General features: G+C 42.6%; 2 protein-coding genes across 2 annotated transcripts; one reads left to right on the plus strand and one right to left on the minus strand.

Moving 5' to 3' along the window:
• Window positions 1–256: 256 nt before the first annotated feature.
• LOC106605675 (erythroid differentiation-related factor 1) lies at window positions 257–11,590 on the minus strand. Its single transcript, XM_082966033.1, is given in 24 exon segments — window positions 257–964; window positions 4,362–4,532; window positions 4,735–4,888; window positions 5,028–5,156; window positions 5,361–5,513; window positions 5,843–6,009; window positions 6,459–6,580; window positions 6,582–6,639; window positions 6,847–7,018; window positions 7,020–7,024; window positions 7,274–7,409; window positions 7,501–7,572; window positions 7,740–8,012; window positions 8,217–8,328; window positions 8,488–8,552; window positions 8,554–8,597; window positions 8,735–8,882; window positions 8,974–9,331; window positions 9,486–9,582; window positions 9,767–9,909; window positions 10,020–10,158; window positions 10,297–10,403; window positions 10,689–10,888; window positions 11,154–11,590. Coding segments are annotated over 17 exon segments (2,028 nt in total). The 5' UTR covers window positions 9,160–9,331; window positions 9,486–9,582; window positions 9,767–9,909; window positions 10,020–10,158; window positions 10,297–10,403; window positions 10,689–10,888; window positions 11,154–11,590; the 3' UTR covers window positions 257–964; window positions 4,362–4,500.
• Window positions 11,591–12,291: 701 nt separating this feature from the next.
• On the plus strand, window positions 12,292–13,592 carry tex36 (testis expressed 36). The gene is made up of 4 exons (XM_014206839.3): window positions 12,292–12,454; window positions 12,605–12,748; window positions 12,960–13,040; window positions 13,178–13,592. Exons 1-4 carry the CDS (start codon window positions 12,404–12,406, stop codon window positions 13,523–13,525), a joined length of 624 nt encoding a protein of 207 aa, XP_014062314.1. The 5' UTR covers window positions 12,292–12,403; the 3' UTR covers window positions 13,526–13,592.
• The last annotated feature ends 838 nt before the right edge of the window (window positions 13,593–14,430 follow it).

A 14,430-nucleotide genomic window follows, 5' to 3' on the forward strand; every position in this document is an offset into this window, starting at 1 on the left:
CTGTGAAGAGAGAAGGGATAGGTGGGGGGGGGGGGGTGACCCAATTCAGGGACAGTGCATTACAGTATTGTAGCTACATGAGGCATTACAGCACCATGTGACCTCTTTAGTCCTGCATACATACTTACAGGCTCATGCCAAGATCCAGGGCCTTTTATATACAGACAGAAATAAGCTGAACTTCTTGGCACTATGGTTGGTGTTGTGTAGTAGTGTTCATACACTGTCGTTACCAACGTGAACCAAAACAAGGTGATTAGAAATATATACTAACCTTTATTTCAAGTCAGGGCAAACATGCAGGCACACACATTCAAACATAAATACAGCAACCACTACAAATTATCCTTTGAATGGATCGTTTGCATTCAACATTGCCTGCAGGCTATCGCATATTTTCATTTTGAAATGTTGTTACAATAAACTTCATTTCAGCTTCCGTTTCTTCACAGCATAGTTACTATAATTCAGGTTTATAAAACCAAATCCCGTTGAGATACGGGTACTCCAAAGTTTAAGTAAAGTTCATGTATCCCTCATTTAGTTAGGGATAAAGAAAAATGTATATCTGTAAATTTAATTTCCAAATCCCCTTTACAAAACGATGTCAGTTGAAAAGGTGAAGTGCAGGAATTGTAAAACAAAATCTAAAAATAAAATAAATAAACATTTAAATACCAAAAGGCAAAATTGTGGATTGCTCAATCTGGTAGTAAGGAACAGCTGGTGATAATTTCACATTGCAGGTGTATGTGTGAAGAGCATTGAACACCTTGGTAAGGGTCTGTTATTTCGGTTGTCGTCATGACCCTGCCCCAGAGGTCCCCACTTCCTGTCTGTGGGGTCAGCTGTTGCAGGAGGTCGAGGAAGAGCTCAACACGTCTGAAGAGTGGAGCAGTCTTCAGGTTGAAGTAGTTTAGAGTAACCATTCTAATAGGTCTTCAGAAGCTCCTCGTCCTTGTTTCTATTGTAAAAAACATAGGTATTGTTTTTAATCAAAGCTATGCTTAAAGGGATAGTGAGAGATGTAGTAAATTAAGCCATTTTCTACTTACCCAGAGTCAGATGAACTCATAGATACCATTTTTATGTCTCTGTGTGCAGTTTGAATTAAGTTGCTAACTAACGTTAACGCAATTGCTAACTAACGTTAACACGACTGGAAGAATGCTAGCTGTACCTGTAGATTTCCAGTCATTGCTCTAATGCTAGTTAGCAATGGCTCACGAAATTACCTTCAAAACTGCATGCAGAGACATACAAATGTTGTATTTATAAGGTGTACAGCAGTCTCAACGTCAACAGTGAAGAGGAAACTCCGGGATGCTGGCCTTCTAGGCAGAGTTCCTCTGCCCATCTTCATCTTTTATTGGCCAGTCTGAGATGAGGCTTTTTCTTTGCAACTCTGCCTAGAAGGCCAGTATCCCGGAGTCACCTCTTCACTGTTGACGTTGAGACTGGTGTTTTGCGGGCACTATTTAATGAAGCTACCAGTTGAGGCGTCTGTTTCTCAAACTAGACACTCTAATGTACTTGTCCTCTTGCTCAGTTGTGCACCGGGGCCTCCCACTCCTCTTTCTATTCTGGTTAGAGCCAGTTTGCGCTATTCTGTGAAAAAGTAGTACACAGTGTTGTACCAGATCTTCAGTTTCCTGGCAATTTCTCACATGGAATAGCCTTCATTTCTCAGAACAAGAATAGACTGACGAGTTTCTGAAGAAAGATATTTGTTTCTGGCCATTTTGAGCCTGTAATCGAACCCACAAATGCTGATGCTCCAGATACTCAACTAGTCTAAAGAAGGTCCGTTTTATTGCTTCTTTAATAAGAACAACAGTTTTCAGCTGTGCTAACATAATTGCAAAAGGGTTTTCTAATGATCACTTAGCTAATCCAAGTTGATCATTTTAAAAGGCTAACACAACGTGCCATTGGAACACAGGAGTAATGGTTGCTGATAATGGGCCTCTGTACGCCTATGTAGATATTCCATTCAAAATCAGCCGTATCCAGCTACAATAGTCATTTACAACATGAACAATATCTACACTGTACTTCTGATCAATTTCCTTTTTTTTTTTTTTTATGGTAAAAAAAATGTGCTTTTCTTTCAAAAACAAGGACATTTCTAAGTGACCCCAAACTTTTGAATGGTAGTGTATATACAGTACAAAATCCATGTGTACTTGTGTATAGAGCAAATGCTAGTATTCCTGGATGGCAGGAAGCTTGGACCCAGTGATGTACTGGGCCGTTCACACTACCCTCTGTAGTGCCTTGTGGTCGGAGCCGAACAGTCGCCATACCAGGCAGTGATGCAACCAGTCAGGATGCTCTTGATGGTGCAGCTGTAGAACCTTTTGAGGATCTGAGGACCCATGCCAAATCTTCTCAGTCTCCTGAGGGGGAATAGGTTTTGTCGTGCCCGCTTCACGACTGGTGGTGTGCTTGGACCATGTTAGTTTGTTGGTGATGTGGACACCAAGGAACTTGAAGCTCTCAACCTGCTCCACTGCAGCCCAGTTGATGAGAATGGGGGCGTACCCAATTTTAATAATTGAGTAAAAGTAAAGATACCTTAAAAGAAAATTATTCAAGTAAAAGTAACCAAGTAAAGTACTACTTGAGTAAAAGTCTAAAATTGGTGTCAGGGAAAACGTAAGGAGTAAAAAGTACATAATTCCTTCAGGAATGTAGTGGGGTAAAAGTTGTCAAAAATATAAATAGTAAAATAAAGTACAAACAAAAAAACGACTTAAGTACGCCACTGGTTGGAAGCCAACCGAACCATTGTGTCGGAGGAAACACCGTCCAGATGGCGACCGGAAGTCAGCTTGCAGGTGCCCGACTCGCCACAAGGAGTCACTAGAGTGCGATGGGACAAGGAAATCCTAGCCCACCAAACCCTCCCCTAACCCGGACGACGCTGGGCCAATTGTGAGCCGCCTCATGGATCTTTCCCGATCACAGTGCTTGAGTGAAGCCTCAAGCACTGCAGTGCAGTGCCTTAGACCGCTGCGCCACTCGGGAGGCCAAGGTTTTTTTACATCCATTGTAAATGACAACGGTTCCTCTCTCAATGCGAAAAATCTTTCCAACACTCCCCCTCGATAACCACCTAGCCTCGTGTGAAATAGAACATTGTCATGCTCTGATCCTGTCTCCACATAGTTTGGCAAACAGGCGTGCGCACAGTGGATGTGGTTTGATGTAATTTACAAATCGAAGTTACCTGCTGCAGTATATCTCAGAGTTCTGTGCTCAGGCTCTTTTTCCACCAGTTGCTCTCGGTGTATCAAACAATGCGTCCAATGGCAAAGGGAGACACCATAACTAGAGTGCAGAGGCCTGCCTGCCGCCCCGTGATAGATGGAGCCCCATCTGTGCAAAAGCCCACCATTCGATCCCATATGGAATCTGTTTTTCATCAATATAGCCACGCAGCACACTGAACATCCCCTGTGTCGTTTCATGCCCGGGAATCGTGAGACAGAAGAATATGTCCTTGTGAATAGCATTCCCCAACATGTATAGCGAACAAAAGTCAATTCATGGGCATCTCGGCCCTCACAGCTAACATCTATTTAGATAGCATAAGCTGGGGGAGTTTCCTCTTGATTGCTAGCTCTTTATTTAACAGTGTTATCTGACAAAGGTATTGATGTGAGTTTCTCTGCCTTTGACTCCCACACATTGTTTTCACCATATCAATTGCGGCCGTTAATATCAAAGTCTCTGCAATAGTGTGGTGTTTCACAGCGTAGCGGGCCTAGCTATTCACCGCAGGAATTATTCAAGTGCAACCTCTGGTTGAATTTTATCTTTGAAACATTTTCATTCAGATTTTTAAGGTTAACCACATTACAATGATTTTGAGATACAAAGATGATATAATATACACATTTCAGGATTTTGGAAATTCTCCCGCAACCCCATTTTCATATTAGGGAATTGCGACCCCTAGTTTGGGAACCACTGCCTTAACCCCTCTTGCCACAGTGTCTTACAGAGACAAAGCCTTTTGCTAAAGATGGATAACAATGACTGACATTTGTTAAAGAGAAAGCAACAGCTTTGTGAGTGGAGGGATATCTGTCACTGGGAGAGATGTGGCAGGACCAACACACTGGAATTAAATGCTTAGGGTTCTTTAGATAATCAACGTAGCACTGTGTAACTCGAGGTGTTGAGGGCAACCAGTGAACTAGTAGTAATTTTAGAAGGCCTACATGATGCCCAGTCTTAGGCTGAAAAGATTAAGAATGTCCAGTATTATGCTTCTACTGGATGATATGTTTAGTCCTGGTTTAGCCCTACTGGATAAGGTTAATCAGGCTGTGTATAACCAGTCCTTCCCTCACCTTGGTTTGCGCTTCATGGTTGTCATCAGCTTGACCAGCTGCAGCAGTAGGATGGAGGAACTGAGCTCAAAGACACCAATCAACTTCATCACTTCCTTTATTGTTCAGCCCTGAGGAGGTGGGGCCGTATGCACTACTGTCAGGGGGTCCTGTCAACTCTGGGCCATCCATCTACAAAAAAAATTAAATAGATAATACATTTTTTTAAATACATTCATATGGAAATTTAACAGAGGGATGAGGCATGTGAGTAAATAGTGGTTAGAAGTAACCGTTGATTCTCAAACAGAAGGTGCACACTGAAGGGAATTTTTGCTATCCAAGTTCCAGTTCTATCTCCTGGCCCTGGCCTGGGTGAGCCTCACTGACTAACCTGCCATGGTGAACTCGGAGAAGGCCACCCTCTCCAGCAGGGCGCGGAGCAGCTCGAAGGGCGCGTCCTTCAGGCTGAGGGACAGGCAGACAGCCTTGCTGTAGTGCAGCTCTGCCAGGCTCCTGTGCCGTTTCCTCAGGTGCTCATCCCCCACCTGGCACAGAGGAGGAAACATACCAATAACATACTGAAAACCTTAATGCTCTTCTACAGACAACACAACCTTTAAATGTTTTCAAACATAGTAGACATTTTACTCTGGTTGCAGTGTACGTCCTAGGCCTAGTCCTTACCTGGTTGCGGAAGCAGCTGTGGTACATGGAGGCAGCTCTGTACTGGTAGAGAGGCTGGCGGGCTGACTTGGTCTGCAGGTCACAGTAATTCAGAGACTTCAGCATGGCCTCCGTCACCTCCTGCTCAATCTGGCAACACACAGGAATGACAACTTTATTACAGACCACTGTGCTCCTACTCCTACAAATAACCATTTGACTTGTGAAAAAACACTAACCATTTCACCTAGGGCAGCATGTAAAGTTTGAAAGGTTAGTTAACTTACTAGACATTTTCCATTCTGTTCATTCACCTACTATAAATCTCTCCAAGTGTGGCCCATGGCCTCTTACCTGTTCCTGGGCCTTTCTGGACAGAGGGGCAACATCCTGCAGTAGAGTGGCCAGGCTAAAGTAGTTAGTGGACAGCTCCCAGTTGACCAAGTCCCACACTGCAGGGTGGTTCCCTCTGGTGGCCAAGGACTGCATAGCCCTCAGGTAGGTAGTCTATAGCCTGGAGAAGATCTCTGCTCTAAAGATCTCCGTCTATTTTTTAGAGCACATCTTAGTAGTGATTTTAAGTTGAATTGTCCTACTTAAAAAAAAGAAACCTTAGAGATCTTATGTATCAATTTTCAAAATGACACATGTGACTGGCACAAAGATAAGCAGATCGTCTTGCCTTCATGCCTTTCTACTTACTGTGGAAAACAACATGGGTTGGTAGTCATTGAAATGGAAATCAGTATATGTCTACTAAATAATTATATGGTTGTGGTACCTAGATAGAGAGCTTCCTCTTGGAAGAACTCTCCTGTGCTCAGGTCTGCAGAGACAGCACAGTGGGCCTGGGCACAGATCCTCATCAGTTTGCCTGTGTTGCACACCAGCAGAGAGGTGTTGGTGCTGTACTCAATGGCCTGAAAGTTCTTCATGCCCTTCTCAAAGCACGAGAAACTCTTCTTCCACATCTCCTGCTCAGCTATAGATACAGACTTGTTCACTGTAAAGGAAGGGGGGGATTAGAGTGAGGGAAAGGTCTGTATCCTGAACCTTTAACTGGAAGAACGATATCATGTTTGTGAAATATTTCCTATTCATAAATGAATTCAACAACCAACCATTTACAAAATCATCATCCATAACTGATAGGCCAGACTGACTGACTTATTTCACCGTTATTTAACCAGGAAGGCCAGTTGAGAACAAGTTTGAATTTGTAACAACAATAACGCACTGAATTTATATAGCGGATCGGTAAAGTTTTGCCATAGTAAGCACTGTAATGTTAGCATTTTTTTATGACAGGTTCTTGCTTTTGAAAAGCACTACATTAAAATGGCAAGACCTTTACATTCTAAATAATATTTAAACCTTTTGGGTCAATTGTGAACACATTAGGAGGGACGTGTTATATGTTTATCGTTGAAAAGTGTGCGAGTGTCTCCTCACCCTGGCAGCTGCTCGCTCTCTCCTGGTCCTCGTTGGTCTGGTAGCTGTACTCCTCCAGGTAGGCAGCACGGTTACTTGCGTTCTGGGCCAGCAACAGCTGGATGTCCCCACACAGAGACAGACTGGATGTGGAACAGTAGCACCAGCAGGTACAGGATACTCCTCACCGAACAGTAGGCCTCTGCAGAGGGAGGGAAAGAGAAGGGAATGAAGGAAGGGTGGTAGACACACTGATCGTAGTACCGCAGGGCTAATTTGAGGTAACGCAAGAAAGGTTGAACCCTATTACAACAGGTTGCCTACATTATCCATCAGTCCAACCTCAGACAGCCACTCTGATCAACGTTGACTACAGCATGCTTAAGTGAGCCAGAGAGGAGACACTGACCGTGGCACTGCAGGGCCAGTTTGATGTAGCGCAGGGCCCGGCCGTTCTTCAGCAGGTTAGAGGCAGCGTCAGACAGTATGTAGTAGGCCTTGGACGCCTTGAAGAAGAGCTGCAGCTTCACATGGTGCTGCCAGGACCCTGGGATCATCCCTGACCGGGACGGATGCTTCAGGTCTTCCTGGAATGGACCAGCCGTAACCAAGAGAAAGAGAGAGAGGGGAACGGAGAGAGACGGAGGGGGAGGGCGGGGGGAGAGAGGATAATATAGATATATAGGAAAAAAGTATAAGGAGGAGAAATGTAGGTATTTACAAGGGGCAAATTCACATACAACAAGGAACCTGCTCATTATGGTATAACAACATTCATTATCAATAATGTCATATAGCTATGCTTCAGAATCTTGATGGGGTCCGTGATGGCCAACCTCTGTCCAGGAGAAGTGTGATCCCTTTCTCTACAGCGTCACTCCCATCCTTGTACTTCAGGGGGATGGGGGTGTTGGGGTCAGCAGCTAGGAGGTCACTCTCCTTCTTAATGCTGCCGTCCACTGCTTTCAGGCCCTGCCAATCACATCCAACAGTTAGAGCTCACGGAACATAGCATTTAGTGACAACCATTCCCATAGTTATCACTACACTACAGTAGACTCACCTTTAAGACATAGCTGAGGACGTGCCGACATCTTTCCTCCTTGTTTTGAGAGACGGTAAATGCATAGATTGGCTGCAATATGGGAAAATAACAGGATTAATTAATTGTCAAGATAAAACATCTAAGACTCCAATAGTCACTCCAGGTAGTGGCTAGTTTCTGGTTACTATAGCTACGTCAAGGTTACATATCAACAAGGTCACCCAAACAGTAGCTAGCGATAAATGTGTGACACTCACCCTGATCTGGTGAGTGGACTTGTACTTCTCTGGAACAGACAGCTCTCCCACTGATTTGATAATAGCTACAGCTTTGCTATCATCCTGTGGGTCCGAGGTTGTACTGCAGGAGCCATTCTCATGACTGTCCTCTGGTAGATCTTCTTGACCCTCCTCGTTACTGTAGCTGTCCTCAGAGCCCCCCGCCCACAGCGACTCCCCTCCAGCTCCCTCCTCTGGAGACTCGTCCAACTGAAACAGCTCTGCCAGCATGTAGTAGGCAGACACTATGATCTGAGCCAATCAGAGAGGGGAGAGGACTGTCAGAGAGGGAACGGCCGACCACAGAGAAGGAACAGGCTAGCCAGGTTGTTCAACAAACGTCTAAATACATTTTTTGCAAATGTCTCTGGATATCAATGAAAGGTCTGCATGGAAATTTGAGAAACAAACAAAGACCTTTGGTCTTGTGGAGTAAGTAAGAGTCCAGTCCATTACCTGTGGGTGCCTGTCCTGGTCCAGGAGCTTGACACAGTTGAGGATCAACGTTCCGATTGTCCCATACTGCTTCCTGTTCTGGCTCTTCTTCAGTATCATGTTGCTAGCCACTCTGCAAGAACAACAATGCACATTCTACAAAACAGAATGTATAGTCTGGTGCCATCTGTTGGGACTAATTTGCCATTAATGCATTGACTGATAACACTGTGCATTGTGCACTAGTTTCAGGTATGCTGTGTTGATACCGTACCAGGTTGCAGGCACCTACTTGTAAAGAAGCACATCCACAGGCAGGGTGCAGGGGTTCTGGCATTTCTCCTCTGCTGCTTCCTCAGAGAGTGATGAGGTCATACAGCTTTACGATGTCACTTCCACTAGCTGAGGAAACACAGAAACAGGACTATTCGATGAAGCAGGTCTACTACCACACAGTAGTGTTTATTTACCAGGTTATTCTCACATGTATTTTGTAAGTCATACAGGAGGTACAGTTAGTGTGTTGTGTTATCTCCCACCTTTGAAGAGCCAGTTGGTAAAGCCCTTTATGGTGCAGTTAGACTTGAGAAAGAACCAAATGTTCTGAGCGGTGTCTTTCACAACCATGGTTGAGAAGGTGGAGTTCTCAAGATCAGGGATGTCCTCTGTTCAGATCATCTCATATTTCTGACCAAAGAACAATCAGCACTAATATTAAAACAGTATTCAATTGTGAATAAAATGACTCATTTGGGCAGTAAAAACTAGGCTTATTTACATGGACGATGCCATTGACGTGAAAGCACATGACGAGCTCTGGAACATTGCACATCAGATTGTCCAGCCAGTAGTCAATACCTGTGAGAATGTTGATTGGCTTGTGGTTATTCCTAAAAAAGAAAGAACCTTCTAGGTATTTTGCAGGGGAACATTGCTGTGGAACAGTAGTAAACCATCTGAACATTTTTATATTGACTGACATGAATAATGGCCATTGTTCCCCGTTTTTCGTGATTCTGACCTGAGCCGCAGGCTGGGTAGCATCCTTCTCCAAAGATAGGCATGTTGGACCACACCAGCATGTGGATGTCCTCAAACATCCACAAGATGTTCCTCACAAAGTCATTCCTCAAACCCTGTCAATCAAGTTGAGGGAAAAAAGTTGAATGGATACTTGAATTGAATAGATTTAACTCATTTACAATCAAATAAACAAATGCCAACAAAACAAAATAGAGAAAATACACTGTCTCCTGAGTTTGTTGATGAAGTTTCTTAGCACTAGCCTACCTGACTGTTCTCCCCTTTGTTGAACAATGTGGTAAGGTTCAGCTCTTTGGAAGCCACTTGTCCCAATGCATACTTGCTGTCCCATGTGAAGACTTTCCTGTAAGGAATGGACATACAGTCACAAAGGAAGAAACTGTGAAACTCAACAAGAGCACAGCAACACACCGGGTACTGCACCGGGTACTGCACCGGTACTGCACCGGGTACTGCACCGGTACTGCACCGGGTACTGCACCGGGTACTGCACCGGGTACTGCACATTTCCATAAAGTGTGGCCTACCTCTGTGTGCTGCAGCCTCCTCCGAGTCTGAAGCAGTGCTGATGAAGGTAACGGGCCAGGAGGGACCAAACTCCTCCGCCCCACACTCCTCATCAGGGTTGTCTGATTCAGGGACAGGCTCTGTGGCTCCATCACCATTTATACTGGCAAAGACATTGAGGAGTACAACTATTAGGATTTACTCTGGCTCAAATAAGGTTCTCTTGTTTCTATTGCAAGTCATTCACATTGACAAGTAGGTTAGAAGTCCAACCTCAAGTATCTCACTTGTAGTAGAGGAACTTGGACAGGATTGCTTTTTGGTACCAGTGATCTTTACTCTTCTTTTCCCTCTACCACTTCTGATCTATTACCCTCTGGTAAAACTCCATTAGCCATGTCCAATCTCCTCTCTGTGACATAGTGTAAAAACAGAACATACAATCAAATGTATTTTTTTACAAGCATTGTCAATCATCCAGATATGAGCTTTCTCACATCCTTCATTGACATTTAAACAGGCTTCTTCTCCACTGGCTGTCTAACTGTACCTGAGAAGAACTCATGAAGAGCCAGTTCATCTAGGAGGAGAGTCCTTCCCACACGGTGGACTGCCATGGGACTTAGTGTAGGGGATCTTCAACAGCTTCTTGATGTTCTGAATAGAAAAGAGAATGAGACCCTTAGGTTCACCAAACAAGTCAAATACATATTAGCAGTAGCAATAACAATACAACATTCTTAGCTGTTCAGTGGATAGACCTACCTCAGAGTCCTCCACCACATCAACATGATCCCTAATGGAATCAATTAAGTCATAACCCATCCCCAAACTGGAGCAAGGAGAAAGTACATGTACATGAGCACCTTGCAACAATTCAGTGATGATGCATACCACCAGATATCACATCTCGTTTTGAGGGCTGAATAACCAGTGCTTCACCTGGAGAAAGGCTTGCTCTTGCTGCTGGACCCTAGTACAGAGGTGCCTGCAGGCCCACGTTGGGGGCTCTCCCATAGCCAGTTGGCAGCTTCAGATCAGTCTTCTCCTGTAGTAGTGCATAGGTGGTGGGTTGAGGGGCAGCAGAGTACTTCACTGCATGGTTCTTTATTTCGTTGTTGCCTAGGCACATCTCCCCACTCCTTTGACACATGTAAACAAAAGTGGCATTGATGGTAAACTGAGTTCACTTGTCTGTTAAGTCACTGACAACTTGATTCAATATAACAAGTAAATAGTTAAATGATTGTGTAGATATTGTGATGTTAGCTACAACTAACTAAATACATTTAAATATCCTATGTACAGTATGTCCTGTGCAAAGTCATAAAATAACGTGACCCTGCAATGCATGCATAAACAGATAGCTAACTGCAGTTCAAAGCTAGCTAGCTATTGGTTACTTGCCTGCCACTGTCACCCACTTCTTCACTTCCACGGTCTGGAGGGACGCCATCCTCTCGGTTCCCAATCCCAGCTGTTGCTGAACTCATGATCTATCTACAAGCTAGCTCCTGGCCACACAAACGAATGCTGTCCAAGGGGTACCCGTTCATAGCAAACTAGCTGCCTTAAAATGTCAACAACAATTGCACAGTCACAAGATTGCTGCTAACTCATCACCTGCTGTTTAGTAGCTAGCTAACATAACGTTATTTGTTCATGATCAGAACAATATGAAAATATTCTAACAAATTGAGTTACTGCTTTTACATTTAACCTATCACTGTTTTGCAGAACCTTCCAGCCGGTATCAACAACACCACTTGCTTTAGCCGTTCTGTCTGCTACTGTTGACAGACCACGCGTTATTGTAAAGCGAGAGAGCTCACAACTTCCGGGTAAAAAAAAAAGCTAAATAAAAGACCGCATTTTCAGGATTATGAATTGAACCAAACTCCAAAACTATTTGCCAGGTCGCAATTGTAAATGAGAACTTGTTCTCAACTTGCCTACCTGGTTAAATAAAGGTGAAATTAAAAAAATAAAAAAAATGAAGGGTAAGTGGCTTTTAATATAATACAACAGGATGTGGTAGCTATCTGTTACATAACTGATATAATTGGATTTGGACAAAGGCGACAAAAACATTTAAAAGAAGAGAGGTTAGGGTTGGACTTTTAGTTTGATATAAGCAGTCGGTTGTGATGTACAGTGAGCCTTTTTAGTTGCTGCTAACTTCACATGTTCAATTATGCTCTGGATATGGCAATTCCTTCTAGAAGTTAACTTCCAGTGAGTTTACAGAAAAGGATACAATAAATGACATTTTCTGGATAATTTTTATTAATTCTCTTATGTTCTGATTCTTTATTTTTCTACTCTTTACCCTAATTCCTTATCTTTAGCTAAATGTATTATTTCTTTATTTTCCCCCAGTTCCCTTTCCTTCCGTTTTATAATTGGAAGGTTAAATAAAACTGCCTTCAAATGAACTAGAAAACGGGGAATAAGGCGGGCTGAATTGTGATGTAACAAACAGAAATAAAGACACTTATTTTTTTCAAATGGAATACAAATTATTTGTGATTAGTATGTTATTATAGTTACTGTTGTTTGCATTCTTTGCGAGAAGAATGTGAGAAGCAAAAGTATTATAAACCCTGTCGAGTTGGTCATATTTTGTACTGTCGTTACAAAGTTTCAACCTTGTTAAAATGACAAAAGGTGGTAAGAAATACTCATCAATGGAAAAGGATGGCAAATGGGTAAGATTCTGATTACTTTAAATCTTTCACTATTAGCTTATGATGAGCCCATTATAATTGCACTCAACTTTGCAGATACTGACAAATAAAGTTATTATAAAGACACCCCTGTACCTTTCCTAACAACTTCATGCCTTTCAAAATGTGCAGTTGGCTCATGCAGGTTTACCAGCAAATGACACCAGTAAACGGGAGACGTGCACCAGCACAGGGTATATGATGTCTCAGAGTGAACCACTACCTCCAGCATCTAGCACAGAGAAGTATCCCAAGATCTTCATCAACACAGAACAGGTTGGCAGAGTGCAATACATTCATGCAGAGAGTGAAACATCTTACTCAAAAGTGTCTACATGGTCTTGGGTTGTTGTTATGTGTGCAATCACCTTCATTTCCATGAAGATGATTACATTTATCCTTTATACAATCTACTAATAATTGTTGGCATAACTATGCCAAAACCTAGGAGAAAATGTGATATATCAATTAACTATTCTTTTTACAGAAAACCATGGGAAGAGTCTATCCATTCTCAGCCCATGATAACCAAGCTGCACTGCAAGATACCATCAATGTATTTGATGATGTAAGCAATATGCCCACTACAAAGAAAACAAAGACATCATCAAGGATGTTGTCAAATCAACACTAAGGTTTTTAGTAAGATAATACAACAAAATAAAATTGGAAACAATACCATTTTTCTTATTATGTTTTTCATAGGGATTAGGCCGCAAGAAGTGCCTGGACGAGCGTAGACAACATAACTCCCACTTCTGCCTGTGCCACCATGGAAGTGTGAGTGGCGTGGGGGAGACGAGGGGAGATTTCTCAGCCTATCAGACAGACTACCAGGACCGCCAGGACACAGAGGGCTCCTCCACCAGCAGGCGTTTTCCCAGTAACCATCTTGATAGGTCCACTGTGGCAGCTGCTGCCCAGGCAGGAGAGCACTTTATGTGGTTCGGGAGACATGATGAGGACCGTCCTGTGCCCCTTGAAGTGCTAGCAGCTACTAACTGCTCCTCCTCATCCAAGCCGTCCAGACACTCCTACCATATCAGGCATTAGATGAATACACTATATTATCCAAATACTCTTCCTTAGGAAATCACAAAGCAACACATCTTGATAGTTTTCCAAGTGCAAATAAAAAATATGAAACATTGAGATACGGAGATGTTAAATTGTATTATTTATACATTTCTCCTTTTACAGTAAAACTGGGTTCTTAAGGAAAGACAGATCAGACAACCATCCCCTTTGTTCCTCATTAATTAATCACATCCAGATTAATTACGCAATGAAGGGCCATCTATTTTCAAGTACACCATTTGTCACAAGATTTAGATAGAAAAACCTTGTAAATCACATCATAAATGAGAAAGATTATTAGATGTGATGTACAAAAGACAAAAGAATAAACTGAGGAGACATTGCAGCCTAGTCTCATAGACTAGATGTAACATAGTAAAGGTAAATCCGGGACACTCAAATTAGTATGATATGTTATGTTTGGTTACATAAGACAGATGGTTACTTAAGGCAAAAACGAAAGCAGGGTATAACACAAAGGTATTTCAACCCAAAGGTTGAGAGTTCAAATCTCATCATGGACAACTATAGCATTTTAACTAATTAGCAACTTTTCAACTACTTACTACTTTTTTGAAACGTTGCAACTATCTAGCATGCTACATAACCCTTCCACTAACCCTAACCTCAACCCTTTTAGCTGAGACTTCCCTTAACCTTAACCTTTTAATCTAACTCACCCCTAGCCTAGCTAATGTTAGTCAGATAGCAAACTTTAGCAACCTAGGGACCTAGCTAGAAGTTGTAACATATTATACATTTTGCAAAGTCATAACACATGAGAGGAATCGTAATTCGTAACATATCATAAGAAATGAGTGATGGACATCCACAAATTAATGCATAGCATATGAAACATAACATACACTATATATAGAAAA

The sequence above is a fragment of the Salmo salar genome, chromosome 01 (genome assembly GCF_965601325.2).
Source record: "Salmo salar chromosome 01, fSalSal1, whole genome shotgun sequence".
Taxonomy (NCBI): Eukaryota; Metazoa; Chordata; class Actinopteri; order Salmoniformes; family Salmonidae; genus Salmo; species Salmo salar.

Coding starts and splice junctions, on each gene's coding strand:
- tex36 (XM_014206839.3), top strand. CDS start 12,404: ATGACAAAAGGTGGTAAGAAATACTCATCAATGGAAAAGGATGGCAAA. Junction 12,749..12,959: donor TCTTCATCAACACAGAACAG/GTTGGCAGAGTG, acceptor TTCTTTTTACAG/AAAACCATGGGAAGAGTCTA. Junction 13,041..13,177: donor CCATCAATGTATTTGATGAT/GTAAGCAATATG, acceptor TGTTTTTCATAG/GGATTAGGCCGCAAGAAGTG.